At 55.2% G+C, this 17,185-nt stretch overlaps 1 protein-coding gene across 2 annotated transcripts in view; it reads left to right on the forward strand.

The window, feature by feature from the left end:
* Window positions 1–17,185, forward strand: part of RIN3 (Ras and Rab interactor 3) — a 123,249-nt gene that overhangs the window by 91,228 nt on the left and 14,836 nt on the right. For both annotated transcript variants that reach the window (XM_027066466.2, XM_027066465.2), the window contains exons 6-7: window positions 3,536–5,095; window positions 7,287–7,595. In XM_027066466.2, the coding sequence (XP_026922267.1) occupies window positions 3,536–5,095; window positions 7,287–7,595 (1,869 nt within the window). The remainder of the gene's footprint in view (window positions 1–3,535; window positions 5,096–7,286; window positions 7,596–17,185) is intronic.

Raw genomic sequence — 17,185 nt, forward strand, 5'->3', positions numbered from 1 at the left:
ATCGTAGGAGTGGGCACCTGGTGAGAGGCGTCCCCGGCCGAGCTGTAGGATGCTACAGGGCCGGCAAAGCACCTGCCTCAGTCTGCAGCAGCCCAGAGGCCGTGAAGATACGGGTGCTCAGGGGATCTCCGGCCGCTGAGCCAGGGCTTGGCAGGATGCCAGTGGGCACAAGCGCCCCTAGCTTTGCCAACCACTGGCATTGCACGACAGTGTTCCGGTTCTCCTCTGGCCTTGGCATTCTGCAGGCTACAGAGAAAGTTACCTACTTCCCTTTTTTTTTCCAGCATAGAGGCCTGTGCTGCTGCTGTGGTTCCCTAACAGGCCCCCAGACCCTAATATACAGATCCTCAGGTCCCAGCTTCCCCCCACCCCCAGAGTGGCCTTGGCTCTGAGGCCTCTGCTCTGCCAGAGAGTAGCCACTAGGCCTAGCTTAGGGGCAGGGGAGCAGTCCTTAGTCACCCAGGCCCGGGGCCCGTCATTCTGAACCCCAATGTCTGTTCCTGCCAGAATCTACATCTGAGTGGTGGAAAATGTGTCCTTTTTTTTTTTTTTCTTCTGTGCATGATGGACCCACCTTGCTATGCTGAGGCAGGCTGTCGACCTGAGTAGTGACAGATAGTATGAGTTTGCCAGGCGGGAGGTTAGGAAAAGAATTCCAAGCAGAGGGCACAGCATTAGCCAAGACCTTAAGGTGGGGCAGCCCGTGACACATTCAGGAAGAAGCGAGTGGGTGAAGTTGGAAAAGATGCACAGTGCCAGATCCCATAGGCCTCGAATGCCAGCCTGAAGGGCTGGCAGTGAGTTCTTCAGAGAACTCGGTTAATGTCTGACTCTTGATTTCTGCTCAGGTCATGATCTCCCGGTTAGGGGGATGGAGTCCCACATTGGGCTCTGCACTGACAGCACAGAGCCTGCTTGGGATTCTCTCTCTCCCTCTTTCTCTGCCCCTCCCCTCCTTGCCCATTCACACGCTCTCGCTCTCGCTCTCTCGCTCTCTCTTTCAAAATAAACCAACATTAAAAAAAAAAGTAAAGGGTCGGCAGTGATTCTGAACAAAGAGCAACCAAGCCCAGCATGGTGTCCCAAGGAGGAAACTGGATGGCGCTGTGGGCAGGCTATGGCCACGATCTAAGATAGCAATGATGAGAACGTCCAGGCATCGGTGACAGTTGTGTTCACCATCTAGCCTATGACCACCATCTTCACCCAAAGGAAGGTCTTCAGAGAACTTGGTGGTGAGCATCAGGGACCTCAGCTCACATGTGGGGCGGCTGCCAGTTCACCCTTGAGCCAGACTGGCTTCTCTTTGCTGGGAATTCTTCCAGAAGAGATGACTCTCTACTGGTCCTGTGTAGTCAGGGCTCGGCGCTTCCGATGCTCGCCTCTCGGGGCCAGAACATCTGTGTGCTTGGTATGAAGCACCCCGGGGGAGCGGATCAGTCACGGCGAGGTCAGTAGCTGCCCAAGAGAGCCAAGTGCAGGGCCCAGACGGTCGTGAGGAGCATCCCATCCCACCCCGGACGTGAGAGAGCCCAGAGGCTCCCGTCCACCCCGGGCACCCCATGTCCTCAGGCAGTGACTGTGATGTACGCAGGGCTTGGCAAATGGGGAACAGTCATGTGAAAGTCTGTCGCCCTTGTTACTGTGGAGACAGCTGGCCGCGACACTCAGGATGCCCGACACGGGGTCTCTGCCCAGGACGGGGCTGAACCGGGAGCCCCGCTCTCCTTCCTGATGCACACACTCGCTTTCAGTCAGTGTCCCAGCAGCCCCATCGTCCTGCCAGCCATCTTGTGGTGGCCTCTTTCTTTCACCCTCAAGAGGCTGTTGTGTTCTTACCACATCGCCAGTTCTGGGGTGCACACCACCCTATCACTCTGACCCCGGGAAGTGTCGCAAGTTCCTACGAAGGAAGGCACATACCACGGGGGGTGAGCACACAGGCTTCAGAACTAGCCTGACCTGGTTCAAATCCCAGTTCCTCCACTCACCAACCTGTGACCTTGGGCAGTTGTTGAATCTCTCTGGGTCTCTCATCTTCGTGTGATATAGGGACAATATTAGGACTCACACCGGAGGCCTGTGGTCAGGCGTCAGTGGGATGGTCCGTGTAAAGCAAGTGGCCCACACAGCCAGAACCCAAGACGTGTTTGCACCTGTTATTGTTCTTGATGTTATTTTTGGTACTTTTCTTACCGATGAATCCCTCCCAGGAGGTAAGAGATCTAGGACGGGAGGCTGGAGGCCTGGCCCCATCGTTAACAAGGGACGGTGCACTATCAGTGTCTAACATTAACAGGCTGGAAAAAAAAATTTTTTTTGAAAAGAGGGGGTGCCTGGGTGGCTCAGTCAGTTGAGCATCCGACTTCAGCTCAGGTCAGGATCTCGCCGTGTGTGAGTTCGAGCCCCACATCAGGCTCCCTGCTGTCAGCACAGAGGCTGCTTCGGATCCTGTCCCCCTCTCTCTCTCCCCCTCGTCTGCTTTCTCTCTCTCTCAAAAATAAACAGACTAGAGTCCCCACTGTTATCCAGGAGGAGCAGCTGGAGTGAGTCTAGCGTGGCCTGCAGACCATCTGAAATTGTGCTCAAAACATTGTGCCCCTGTGCCCTTTTTTGAAGGACCCCAAGCTTCTCTCAGATTCTCCACAGGGCTTGGTACCCAAGGACTCCTGAGCTAGCCAACCCCCCGTGCCCTTTCAGCTGGGACGTTCCAAGCCCATTACCCAGAACAAGCCTGGTGTGGACCAACCACATCTAGATCGGGCCGGGCCTGCGTTGGTGGTCACTGTGGGCTGTCCGTGAGGGGTGGGTCAGGAGAGAGGCATGTGCTGGAAGCCAGCCAGCAGTGGAGGATCCCCTGCTTTCTGACCCACCCCCTTCACCACACACACACACACACACACACACACACACACACAGATACACAAATGCAGGGCGTGGGCCATTTTCCTATTTTAACACGGAGATTGACAGAAGCATTCTGCAGTGGGCCGGTGTCCCCCATTTGGATGGTCAGGTCTGAGTTCACAGGCCACGGTGTGTCCTTCGTTCTCCCTGCGCACAACCAACCGCGGTGGCCGGGACAGGCCCAAAGCCCCTTCCCTGTGGGGACCTCCGTTCTAAAGATGACCAGGCAGAGGCCTGGTAAGGTCATGTCACCTGCCCCGGGGCACCCAGCTGGTCGGCTGCAGACCTCCTTGCCTTCTGTCCCCCCACCCATGCCTGCACCCCGATCCATTGGTGCCCTCCGTGGGGGGCTGTCTCACTCCAAGGGGCAGAACTGGAGCCCTGCCTGCCACCGCCGTGTCCCGGCCCCACCCCAGCAGCGCCTGGGAGGATCAAGCCGGGCTTCCCCTCTCGAGGCAGGAAGTGGTGGGAGAGGTTTAAAACAGCCCAGGCGGGGAAACAGCCATCGGAGCAGTGAAGCAAATGCTGTGACCGGCCCTGCCCCCCCCACCCCGCCCACTGACGCCATCGGGCAGGTAGGGGGCCCGGCCTTGGGACTGACCAGCCTCTCCCTCTCTCGTTTCTGCAGGCTTCTGGGACTCCTCGCTGAACCCCCGGCGAGGAGGTGGGAGCCCATCGGAGCCCCCGAGAGACCCAGCCCCCGGAGCACCGCCAGCCTCCAGCCTCAAGTCCAGCGCCCATTACGAACACTGCTCATGTGAAATCGAGCTATCCGTAGGAAATGACCGCCTGTGGTTTGTGAATCCTATTTTCATCGAGGACTGCGGTGGCGGTGCCCTGCCTGCCGACCAGCCACCCCCTGAGAGCTGTCCCTCACGCCCGTTGCCTCCCACCTCCAAGTGGGCCCCTCGCCGCCCAGCACCCCCTCCCCCGGCACCCCCTCTCCATCCCTCCGGCCCCCTCCGGCCTCCTCCAGCCCCTGCTCCTGCTCCTGCTCTGGCCTGTCCTTTGCCCGCTTCCCCCCCACTGGCTGCTCACCCGCCTCCAGAGCCCCTTCCTCCCACGCCCCCAGCCTCTGCCCCCCACCCTGCGCCCCATGCCCCAGGCCCCCCAGACCCTCCAAGCCAGCCACCCATGGCAGCCTGTGAGAGGTCTCCACGCCCTCCCACAGGCCTGGGCCCCCTCAGGGAGGAAGAGGTGAAGCCAGGGCCGCCCCCTAGCCCCTTGCCGCAGACCCCTGCCCCTCCGACACCCGTGAAGAAGAACCTCCCGGCGGCTCCTCCCAGACGCCGCATCTCTGAGAAGGTCTCCCTGGAGGACCAGAGTGCAGGGAAGGCGGACAGGGGGATGGCAGCAGAGGGGGACCAGCTGGGTCTTTGTAGGGCATCCACACTCAGCCTGCCTCCCCGGGGGACTTCAGACAGTCCTGGGGAGCGGCCTCCGAGGACCAAAGAGCAAGGTCAGGAAGCGGTGGCCAAGGCCAGTGATCCGGGCAGCATGCCAGAGCCGCCGAGGAAGATCCGGCAACCCCCAGTCCCGCCCCCCAGGAGGAGACGGATCTCCCAGCAGCTGGCCTCGGGCCTCGCGAGCCCCTCGGAGAGCACGGAGCCTCCCACGAAGGAGGAAGCCCGTGAGAAACCCACACCCGGTCCGTCCAGAGGAGGCCAAAGCCCCGACCCCCAGACCAGGACTCAGAGCCCGCACGCCCAGACCGGTGCCCGACCCCAGAGCTCTCCAGAGTTCAAGGGCTCCCTGGCCTCGCTCGCGGACAGTTTGGGAGTGCCCGCCTCGGCCACAGACCAGGACTCCTACTCCACCAGCAGCACGGAGGAGGAGCTAGAACACTTCGGCAGCTCCGGCGGGAAGAAGAAGCCCTCGGCCGTCCTGGGCAAGGCACGCCACCGCCTCAGCTTCGCGAGCTTCACCAATGTCTTCCACGCCTTCCTCTCCAACAACCGCAAGCTGTACAAGAAGGTGGTGGAGCTGGCCCAGGACAAGGCCTCGTACTTCGGAAACCTGGTGCAGGACTACAAAGTTTACAGCCTGGAGATGATGGCACGCCAGACCTCCAGCACGGAGATGCTGCAGGAGATCCGCACCATGATGACCCAGCTCAAGAGCTACCTGTTGCAGAGCACCGAGCTCAAGGCCCTGGTGGACCCCACCCTGCACTCCGAGGAGGAGCTCGGTCAGTCCCGGGCAGGGGGGCCGGGCGCGGGCAGCAGGGAGGGCCGATTCCAGACAATCCACCCTTTCCGTGAACGAACCCCTCTGCCGTTCCAACTTCTGCCCTTGGGCCAGGTAGACGGTGGGAGAACCCCAGCCACATACGAGGCCGGCGGGACCTCCCCGCACCCCCTGCCCGCCCAGGTGCTCCTGATTTTCTTAGGGAGACGAGTCATGAGGAGCAGTTGGAGGCAAAAGGGGTACAAACAAACGTGGCTGCGGAGGGCCAGAGCAGTCTCCGCAGGTCTGGTGGCTCTCAGAGATGCCGGGCCCCCAGAGGGCACGGGCCACAGCCCTCTCTCGTTTTGTGGATGTAGATGAAGAAAGGACTCGGCCCAGCTCCCACGGGAGCCAGAGGCTTTGGGGGAAGCTAACCGCCAAGTCCCTGCCTTCGGGTCACCGCTTCTCTAGCTGCTCTGCTCTGGGGCAGTGGGGTCGTGATGCGGGCCTGGAAGGACGGGCAGCAGTGGGCTGAGGTCGACCGGGGCGGCCGCGCGTCCTGTCGCACAGGCTGGAGAAGCAAAGGGGAAGAAGGAGGTGTGATGAGGAGGGCCGATAGCTAGGACCAGCACCAAACCCAGACATGGGCCAGGCCCAGGCCTGCATGGAAGGAAGGCGTTATCTGGATCTCTCCTGAGACTCAACCACGAGAGCGTGGGTCCCTCCCTTATCCCCCAGGGATAGGGCAGCTCAGGTGTGTTCTTAGATAGACAGGACCTGGGGGCCTCCCCTTACTAGGCAATAGTTGAGACCCTCCCCACTCCCCGGGGATGGGGTGGAGCTAAAAAGACTTCCCAAGAACGTTTCCCTACTGTCACCCGAAGCAGCCACGGTGGCAAGTAGCCATGGGTTCAGATCCTTGCTCAGCCCCACCTAGCTGTGACCCACACCATCAGAGCCCGAGCTGGTCCATCTGCAGAGGGGAGTGGTCATGACGTGTAAGCTGCAGAGTTGCTGTGAGAGCAAAGCTGACTAACTCCCATTCCAGTAGCTGATCAGGATGCCTCTTGCATAAGATGACATTTGAACAACGAATAGGTCATGTAGATAGCTGTGGAGTGACTTCTCCAGGCAAAGGAAGTCGCAGGTGCTAAGGCCCTGAGGCAGGAGCAAGCCTGGCAGGTTGGCAGAAAAGCAGGGAGGCCGGGGGGGCTGGAGCAGCAAAAGCACAGGGGACCTAGCAAGGTGATGAGTGAGAACAGATCATGGGGGAGACTTCTAAGCCACGGGGAAGACTTTGGCTTCTACTGTGCATGAGATGGGAGCCATTGGAGAGTTCTGAGCATGGGAATATCATGATCAAACATGCCTTAGCAGTATTATGCTGGTTGCTGTGCCGAGAATGGATAAAAAGGGGCCAGGGCAAGAGGCTACTCACATAACTCAAGCAAAAGATAGCCCAGGTTGAGGTGGTAGCCATGGGAGTGGTAAGAAGTTAGATTCTGGATATACTGTATTCTTGAAACTAGAGTCAAGTGGATTTGAGAATTCAAAGAGAGACATCAAAAATAATTCTACCAGGGGCACCTGGGTGACTCAGTCGGTTAAGCATCCAGCTTTGGCTCAGGTCATGATCTCAAGGTTCGTGGGTTCAAGCCCTGCTTCAGGCTCTGTGCTGACAGCTTAGAGCCTGGAGCCTGCTTCGGATTCTGTGTCTCCCTCTCTTTCTGCCCCTCTCCCACTGCCATTCTCTCTCTCCCTTCCTCTCTGTCTCTCTCTCTCAAAAATAAACATTTAAAAAAAAAAAAAAAAGAAGATTGCTACCAAACATTTACTGGGCACCCAGGCCCTCCGCGTACAACTGCACAGGTTGTATACTGCACAACTCCCATGTAAACAGTGCCCTTTGAAGTTGTACATTGGTAGGCAACCCTGTGAGAGTTTAATAAGTACCACGCCCTATGAAAAGTGTCAGGATATAAGGTTTCAGTCCCAGACACTGCGCCAGTGTCTTGGCAGTGTGGCTGTCTGTTGAAGGTACTACACTGTCCCATGTGTCAGAACTGCAGGGCATAACTTCTGGGGCATCGAGTGTGTCCTTCCAGGGACAAGGAGATGGGGACACCACACTGTTGAACACTAAAGCCTGCTGGTAGGATCCCGGCCGCTGGGTTCCTCACCGGCCCGCTCTTGCCCCCCCCCCCCCCCAACAGAAGCGATTGTGGAGTCTGCCTTGTACAAGTGCGTCTTAAAGCCATTGAAAGAAGCCATCAACTCGTGTCTGCGTGAGATCCACAGCAAGGACGGCTCGCTGCAGCAGCTCAGGGAGAACCAGCTGGTGATCCTGGCCACCACCACCACCGACCTGGGCGTGACCACCAGTGTGCCGGAGGTGCCCATCATGGAGAAGATCCTGCAGAAATTCACCAGCATGTACAAGGCCTACTCGCCGGAGAAGAAGATCTCCATCCTGCTCAAGACCTGTAAGCTCATCTATGACTCCATGGCCCTTGGCAACCCAGGTAGGTGGGCAGGCAGAGGAGCCCGGGCTAGGGGCTCTCTCTAGGAACAGCACTATTGTTCGGTCTCTGACCCCGTCCCCGTCAAGGACTCCGGAGCCCTTAGCAGGCGCCGGGGAGGCCTTTCCAGGTTCAGAGCCCTGTTGGGGCAGGACGAGGCATGGCGGAGTGGAACCCCGGGCACCTCTCCAGCATTACCTGGGGGTCAGGAGGGGGCCAGGATTAGCTGCCACGATAGAGAACGGCACACAGGCCATGCTCAGTGTGTGTGTTGATCAGGAGAAGGTGCTATATTCGTGTCCTATGGCTGCCGTCACAAAGGGCCATACACGAGGTGGCTGAAACAGCACCAATTGATGGTCTCATGGTTCTGGAGGCTGGAAGTTCAAGATCAAGCTGTGGGCAGGGTCATGCTGCCTCTGAAGGCTCTGGAGAAGAGTGTGTTCCAGACCTCTCTTCTGGTAGCTTCTGGTAGTTCTTGGCTTGTGGCAACACACTCCAGTCTTCACACGACATTCTCCCTGTGTGTGCGTGCGTGCGTGTGCGTCCAAACTTCCCCATTTTGCAAGGGCATCAGTCACATTGGATTAGGGGTCCTCCCTACTCTGGTATGACCTCATCTTAACTGATGACATCTGCAACGGCCCTATTTCCAAATAAGGTCACACTCCTAGATACTGAGGGTTAGGGCTCCAACGTACGAATTTTGGAGGGACTCAGTTCAACCCACAACAGCCACCTCAAGCAGTTAGCATTTATTGTTTGCTCACGAGGAGGTTTGGCAGTTATGCTGATCTGGTCAGGCGTGCCTGAGCTTGTCTGGGCTGGCTCATGGGTCTGTGGTCAGTGGGGTTGTTTGGAGGCTGGCTGGGCTAGGGCGGCCTTGCTCATATGTTGGGGGGCTGAGTGGCTGTTCACTGGTCTGGAATGCAGGTTACTGGGCCATGTTTCTCTTTCTCCAGCAGGTGAATCTGGGCCTGTACCCATCACTGTCACTGGGGTCCAAGAGAGCAATTGAAGCCTGCAGGGCCTCTTAGGATCTGGGTTGGACTGGCACAACACAATTCTGACATTTCACTGACCTATTTAGTCACAAGACTGGCTCAGATTCAAGGGGCAAAGGACTAAACTCATTTGATAGGAAGAGCTTCAAAGTAACATTGCAAGGGGGTACAGATGTAGGGAAGGGAATATTGGGACCATTTACAATCCGTTTACCACAGCACTCCTCTAGCAGACAAGAACAGGCATTATTGCACCATGGTGTATGCCTTGGTGAACAGAACGATGGCTGGATTTTATCCCCTGATCACCTCTTCAGCTGGATGCCCTTTTGCAGTGAGCAACCTGTGTGCCCGTACATGACAGCCGTGGTAATGCAGAGCAAAAGGATTGTTACCTTTGTTGTCACACAGACGTGGGTTTAAATTTCTGATCTGTTGCTTACTTTCTTTGTGACCTCGAATAATTAACTTCACCCCTTAAAGCTCAGTTTCTTCACCCAAGGAAGCTGTTTTACAAAGGGGAAACTCAGACCCCTAATAGTTCAAAAGCCATACTCAGTCACTTATGAATATTAGAAGCAACATATAAAATGACATGTAAAATGTCAACCTCAATGCGCAGGACCTAACAGACCCAACAAATGGTGGCTGTTTTAGGGGAGGGATTCTCTCCATCTACCTTGGAGAAGAGCAGGCCCGTTTGGCCATAGGCCAGCAAAAAGCAATTGAGGGATGGTGCAAGGTCCCCTTCCCCTAGGAAAGCTCCCTCATAGGCCTGGTACTGGCCCCCATTCCAGGTTGGAGTCACTCTTTGGGGTTAAATTGACTTGTGTCCCATTGCTGTCATTAGAACGAACACTGTTCCCTCTAAGCAGATACCATGTTCAGTTAGAGCCGTTAGAGCCGCGCCTTCACCATTTAGCGTAACGTTGGAAATGTGACTGGAAAAGAGACTCTGGTAGTGGGGACGGTATGGCAAAGTGGAGGCTTTCTTATCGTGGGGCGGATGTCAGACTTTGAGACCCAGCGTCCTGTGCAGTCCGGACCCCAGAGAGCAGTCCAGCATGTGAACTCCACAACCAAGTAAACTCCTTAAAAATCCCCAAGGAAATAAGGTGAGGGCAGCAAGCAGCCTTCAGAACCCCGAGCTCTCAATCAGAGTTCGACGTGCTTGGTCCCGAGGGTGTGGGGCCCTGGGAAAGTATCCGGTGTGGCTCACGGCAGCAATGTGGAACAGAGGGTTAAGACCCTGTTGTCAGGTGGCAAGGGGCTGGCCAGGACCTTCTCAGTCCTTCCCAGAGCCAGGCTACCCCAGATGTGCAGCAGCTGGGGAGGGGAGCTCGGGGTGTCCTGCCCAGTGTGGGCAGGGAGCAACAGTACAACCGGATCGAACCAGAGAGGAGCCAGAGCCCCGCAGGACCCTTTGCTGGGAGCAGCCTCAGAGAGGGAACAGAGAGGCTGGCCTGGGACCTCAGAGGCATGTGGTCGGGAAAGATCCAGGTTTCCTTCCCAGCTATGTGACTGTATCCTGGCTACATAGGTGCTTGCAGCCTTAGTTTACCCCTGTGTTAAACGGGCACAGCCATACCCACCTTATGGGGCCATCACGAGATGTAATTAAGTCTGTAAAGTTGCATCTAGCCCAGCGGCTGTCACTTAATCAGGGCAATTACCTTCCCTGTCTGAACTCCTCATTTGGGGAATCATTTCTCCCGGGGCCGCGCCGAGGCTCGGGGTAAAATCCGAGCTAAGGACTCTGCAGACCCTGAGACGTTATCAGGGAGACGGTCTGGGGCCTGAACGGGACAGTTCCATTCCCAGCAAGTCCTGGTTTACTCAGAAGCCTTGGGCTTTCTGCAGTTGTTTTAAACACCCTATTTCTTGCCAGTGACTTCAAACACCATGATTCTTGCTGACGGTGAATTTACTCACTCAGACCTTACCAGAGACCAGGGAATGGGGGAAGGAATAGCTAATGTCGAGGGAGAAGGAAAGGAAAGAAAGGCAGTCGCTGGAGAGGATGCGCCCAGGCGAGGCACATGAACGAACAGAGGGGAACGAGGACGCTCAGAGTTTCCCCGTCCTCGCGGGAGGGAGGCTGGACTCTTCTCTGCTGACTCAGAAGCCAGCTCCAGGCAGGGAAACTCTGAGCCCAGAAATTCAGGCCAGGGCCGGGGCTCCGTGGGAAGATTTCCCCGCTGGGAACAAATGAGTCTCTCGTCAAGGAGCAGTGTGTTCCCCTCCCGCTGCTGGGGGAGCCCTGGGCTGTGAGCCCGCGGGCTTCCAATCTCACCTCTGCCATTAGCAGGCTGGGGCTGCCCCGCTCCGAGCCCCGGCTTCTTCACCTGGGAGGAAGCAGCTTCTGCCAAGAAGAGCGGGGGCTTTGGCCTCGCTCATAGACCTGGGTTTGAACTGTAGCTTCAGTGCTGTAGCCTTGGACATGAATCTCATGGGGCCTCTGCATGCATGTGAAACAAGGATGATAAGACCTGCTAATCAGGTTGCCATGCAGGAGCGGGGAGAACACCTAGAAGGCATCTGGATGTTTTCCATCCAGGAGGGACTAATCTCCTAGGGACTAATCATCTCCTAGAACCTTGGTTTTCTCACTCATAAAATGGGTCTGGGAATGCCTCTCAGGGCTGTTTCGAGGACCAGATGCAACCAAATACTTGTGTGAGTGTCTGACATGTTAGGATGCGGGAATGGCTGCTGCCTCCCCACCACTCAGTGGTCTCCATGCTGGGTTCCAGGAGGCACCCCAGGGGCCACCAAGGGGACACAACACAAGCTGGGCCACGACCTTGTTTGTCCCTGTTTTACACATGGAGTCCCACATGGGATTTTGTTTGCAATAACCAGTTCTGCTGCTAAATATTTTAGCTTTTAAAACTTCCATTTGGAAATGGGTTCAGACTTCACAAAGCTTGAGAATACTACATTAAAATAAGAACATCCAGGGGTGCCTGGGTGGTTCAGTCAGTTAAGCGTCCCAATTTGGTTCAGGTCATGATCTCCCAGTTTGTGGATTCAAGCCCCTCGTCTGGCTCTGTGCTGTCAGCTCAGAGCCTGGAGCCTGCTTCCAATTCTATGTCCCCCTCTCTCTCTGCCCCTCCCCTGCTCTCGCTCTGGCTCTCTCTCCCTCCCTCTCTCTCTCTCTCAAAAATAGATAAACATTTTTTAATAGGAACATCCACATACCCTTTGTGGATTGTTAACATCTTGTTTCATTGGCTTTATCACTTAAACACTCTCTCTGTGCATACATAATGTTCTTCCTGAATCATCTGAGCTTAAGTTACTTACATCTTGGCCCTTTACCCCTAGATACTTTTCTAAGAACAGGGACATTCCCTTGCATAACGACAGTAAAGTTGTCCGCTTTGTAAATTCACGCTGATACAATATTTTTACCTCGGCCACCCTCTGTATTCCGGGTTGTCACTGGAGCTAATAAGGTCCTTGCTGGCTTTTCCTCCTCCCGTTCGGGATCTGGTCAGGAGTCAGGTATCACAATTAGCTGTCATGTGTCTCTTACCTCCTTTAACCTGCAACATTTCCACAGCCTTTCTCTCTTTGCTTTTTTATGACATTGATGTTTTGCAGGAATACGGGTTTCCCTCCCACCACCCCACCCCCTCACCGTTGGTTCTTTTTGATGAAAGTTCCTCATTTTGTGTTTGTCAGATGTTTCCTCATGATTAGATTGAGGTTATGCACTTGCAGCCAGATCCCGACTGACTCTTAAATTCTCTTCTGACTTCGACATTCTGCGATCTTGGGACCCGGCCCCCTATCCCCAGACACTCAGCCGACACCTCCCTCCTGCCAGATGCTTCCAGAGGCTTGCTGCTCGAAAGCGTGGTCCGCAGACCAGCAGCCCTGCATGGAAGCTCTGGGAGCTATCGGTGACCCCGTGAAAAGGCACACTCCAGCTTGGGTCCCGCCTGCCTCTACCACTGACCCACTCAAAGCCGAAAACAGCCCTTCCCTCCCACTCCCACCCTCACACCAGTCCCCTCATCTCCAGGGAAGAAGCTCCACCTGCCTACCTCTGACATGACACTGGCAGTAGCCTGTGGTGTCCCTGTGGCCTGGATGCTGGCAAGGCCCGCTGGCGCACAAAGAGAAGGACTGAACTTGGAGACGTCTGAGTTAACTGGCCGGGCCGTCTTTCCCAGAAGGGTATTGTTCTTTATGCCCAGGGTTCAAAAGGACCAGGATTTGAAGCCAACAGTTCCTCACTCCAAAGCCTGTGCTTTTGTGACTATAGGCAACAGCCAGCCTAGAGACAGATCCCAAGGTTCCTGAATCCCAGTCACGTGCTTCCTCTACGGTAGCAAGTTTAGGGGCCCGAGTCAGGCAGAGCAGGTGTTCGTGGAGACAAATGGCTTTGGGTAAGCTTGGCCCTCCATCCTGCAGCAAGGAGCAGACTGGGTTGCTCATGGACTTCATGAGGCTTGGGGAGAGCAGCCAGAACTTCTAGAATCATTTCTCCTGTTGCTTCCACAAACAAGCTCTTCCCACCTTCTCAAAGTCTAAGAACCTTCTCGGTGTCGAAGAACAGGGTTGGCCCCGCCATTGAGGAGAAATAGATTCAAGCCTGAGAGCCCCGCCCCAAAATGCAAGAGGGAGGAAGGAGGGAGGAGTGTGGTGTGTACGTATGCGGGGCGCTTTCTAAAAGAACAGAAAGAACCTTCTTTTGATGGAGAGCAGGCAACAGGAGGGGGGCAATGACGGCCAAGAGGTTGCCTTTTTTCTGTGCCTTCAGTAGTCCGTGTAAACACCCAGATGCCATGCCGCACGAGATGGAACCTGGCCCCTGACCCTGGGGGAGGGGTGTCGAGCAGCCAGGTGTTTGGATGTAAGGGCCAAAGGGGTGGTGGTCTGAGGGTCCTGGAGCCCCTCTAGCCCCTCACCGTTCACCCCACTCGCAGACATCGCAGAGCCAGCTGGGAATCTATAGCTGGTTCAGGTGGGGGCAGAGGCTGCGAGGGCAGACCCCGGGGAGCCTGTGACATTGACCAGGGGTCAGGGGGACACAGAGGGAGGTCAGGCTCTTGGCTTTTTTTTTTAATCTATGTTAAAAAAAAAAAAAGTCTCCTCCGATTTCTGATACAGAAGTCACTAATAATGTTTGTTGTTGCAAAAAGATGATGAGTATCTTGTTGGATTTCTTTCTGGTCTTCTTGAAAGAGATATAGATAGGTAGATAAATAGGTCATTAGTTAAGGAAAATACTTGCTGCTATATTTGCTAACATATTGATATATATTATATATATATTGCTATGTATTATAGCTATGTTGCTAATCCCCGCAATCTCTTACCCAATAAAAGTGCATTTCTCACTCATGTAAGTCCAAGCGGATGGAGAAGGGGGGGGCGGGGCTCTGCTGCATGGAGTCATTCAGGGATCCAGGCCGAGGGAGACTGTCTGAATCCTTCTGGGCATTGACATCCAGGTGACAGAGAGAGAGAGAGAGAACACAAGGGCCAGGCCTGGAAGCAAAGCACAACCTTGCTTTTACGCCCCCTACCGCACAACAGACATGGCGCTCGGGCCCTCTAAGATGTCGTGCTCTGAGCATTAGAAGACACGTTGCCCTCCTGGCTGGCATTTCTCACATGCCGGTAGCCCCACGGGCACCGTGTTCATCACTGCCCACCTGTCTTGCCACCGAATCCTCAGAACCACTTCTTGAGGTGTAGACACTATTGTTGCCCCCACTTTAGAGCCGAGGAGACTGAGGCTCAGCGAAGCTGGGCAGCACACTCAGCGTCATCCCCGAGCAGGCGAGTGGAGCTGGGTCCCGCGCCCAACCGTGCGCTGTCCTCCCTCTCTGGGGTGTCCTGGAGTCAGCGAGGGCCTCAGAGAAGTCAGGCCCGGGTCAGAGGAGGCCTCGCGCCCTTTCCAGCCAGGCTGGGACTTCGGGCCGCAGGGCTCCGCGCCCGCGGCCTGTGTGGCTGGACTGGCTCGCGGGCTGAGCTCTCCGAAGAGGAACCTGGTGAGCTGGAGTAATTTCCTCGGGGATGCGGTGTGGCTCAAAGCGGAACTGAGGCTGAAGCGGCGTCTGCAGAAAGCCCACATGACCCAACGGGGCAGCTTTGGAGGGGGGTTCAGCGGGCGGAGGGCTGGCTTCTCATCCCACGTCAGCCACAGACTGCGGGGAGCCCTCCACCCCTCTTCCCTCCTCCCTGGGCTCCCACTCTTTCAGCCGTGCAGCTGGGAGTAGTTCAGACTAGACCAGTGGCTTTCAAACTGGCAGCCGAGAGCTCCCCAGAGGCCACAGACATGGCTGAGGGCCATTTGCAGGGGACAGTGGAGGGAGAGAAGAGCAGGCCAGCCCCCACTGTGAATCAACCAGAGAAGCCAAGTTCTTCCTAAAATACCCCTTAATGAAAGGCTTCCCTGGGCGCCTGGGTGGCTCAGTCAGTTAAGCGTCAGACTCTTGATTTTGACTCAGGTCGTGATCTCACGGTTCGGTGGGATCCAGGCCTGAGCCAGCCTCTGTGCTGACAGTCGGGAGCCTGCTTGGGATTCTCTCTCCCCCTCTCTCTGCCCCTCCCCAGCACACACGTGCTCCCCCCCCCCAAAAATAAATAAACATTAAAAAAATGAAAGGCTTCCACTATAAAAAACTGAAAACCTCCTGTTACAGGTGCTGCTCTCTACTTCCTACCATCCCGTGTGTTTATCAAATAAGTTCATTCATTCAACAGTGGGACTAACAAGAAATGACAATATGGATGTTAACAGGAAAGCCCAGTCCCTGTTTTTAAGACGGTCACAATTCAAGTGGGATGACGGAGCATTAAACAAGTGACAGTCATACCGTGTGACAAATGGTATCCATTCATTCATTTAGCAGATATATTTATTAAGAACCTAGTGCGTGGGGCCTCTGGGTGGCTCAGTCAGTTAAGCGTCCGACTTTGGCTCAGGTCACGATCTCGAGGTTCATGGGTTTGAGCCCTGCATCAGGCTCTGTGCTGACAGCTCAGAGCCTGGAACGTGCTTCTGATTCTGTGTCTCCCTCTCTCTCTGCCCCTCCCCTGCTCACACTCTGTCTCTGTCTCTGTCTCTCTCTCTCTCAAAAGTAAATAAACATTAAAAAAAAAAGAACCTAGTGCAGGTCAGGCACAGTGGAAATACTGGATATGAACAGTGAGCACGATGAAACCCTTGCCTTCACAAAGCTTTCATTCTATGAGGCGAGGCAGGTAATAAATAAGAAACCAGAAGCACAAACTACGTCATTAGATGCTGAAACGTGCCAACAGGCTGAATCAAACACGGAGAAGGGTCTGGGGAATGTCAGAGGTGTTTGCCGCTCTGCGTTGGGTGGTCAGGGGAGGCCTCTCTGAGTTAATGTACAGTGTCCGTTTTCCCATTCTGCAGGGACAGGGCAGGGGAAACCCATCATAAGGGCATTAACCTAGTTTGTGGGAAGTGGGGGTCTTCAGTTAATACTTCCTGGAGGAAGGAAGTGACTTGAAGTGGGAATCATGGTGGAAAGTAAGAGTCAAAGTACATCACAGTCCTGTACCTTGTCTGCCCCAGGACTATTGCATCAGCCACCACTTTCAGTAAGAGCCCGGTCAACAAATTTGGAGGGACAGTTATAGTAAGATGATACACCCTTCCTCTATCTAGATCAGGAGTCTGCAAACTATGGCCTGCAGGCCAACTCTGGCACCCTACTTGATTTTGTAAATAAGCTCATAGAAACAGCCACACCCATTCATATACAGTATCTGTGGCTGCGTTTGTTACAACTGCTGAATCCAGTAGTTGGCATAGAGACCACATAGCCCTCGAAACTAAAAATAACTACTACCTGGCCCTTTACAGAAAGATAGGCCAACTGCTCATTTAGATCATTGACAAATGATCTAAAACCTAATTTTTAACCCAACCACTCACTTGAGGTTCACAGCAACCTGGCATGACAATCGGAATTAATTTTTTTTTTTAGTGTTTATTTATTTTTGAGAGAGAGCAAGAGACACAGAGTGTGAGTAGGGGCAGAGGCGGGGCAGAGAGAAGGCTCCAGGAGGAGCAGAGAGCAGGTACCAGGCTCCGTGCTGTCAACACAGAGCACGACGCGGGGCTTGAACTACGAGCTGTGAGATCATGACCTGAGCTGAAGTCGGACGCCCAACCGACTGAGCCACCCAGGCGCCCCCAGTCTGAAGTCTGAGTGAGTTTTATCATCAGCCCGTTTTCACATGAGAAGACTGAGGCTCAGAGTGAGCGGCCCCAGATCACACAGTGAAGGGACAGAGTTGGGGGCTTCCTGATGCAGTACTCACACGGTCTGCACGAGGGAAGCGCATTCGGCGCCTTTTTATCAGAACTCTCCTCGAAAACCTGCCCGCCGATGAAATATGCACGAGGCACCGAGCCCGCCCTTTAATGTGTGATTGCCCACCGCCCCCCACCCCCCATACCTACTGATGGAGAACAGATGTGACTTTGGCATGAAAAGAAAGCAGAAATCACCAGGCACTGCAGGCTGTGGCCCAGCAGGGCTCTGGGAGGCACAGCCTGATGGACGTGGTCTCTGACCCGTGCAAGCCAGATGT

The sequence above is a fragment of the Acinonyx jubatus genome, chromosome B3 (assembly GCF_027475565.1).
Source record: "Acinonyx jubatus isolate Ajub_Pintada_27869175 chromosome B3, VMU_Ajub_asm_v1.0, whole genome shotgun sequence".
NCBI classification, from domain to species: domain Eukaryota; kingdom Metazoa; phylum Chordata; class Mammalia; order Carnivora; family Felidae; genus Acinonyx; species Acinonyx jubatus.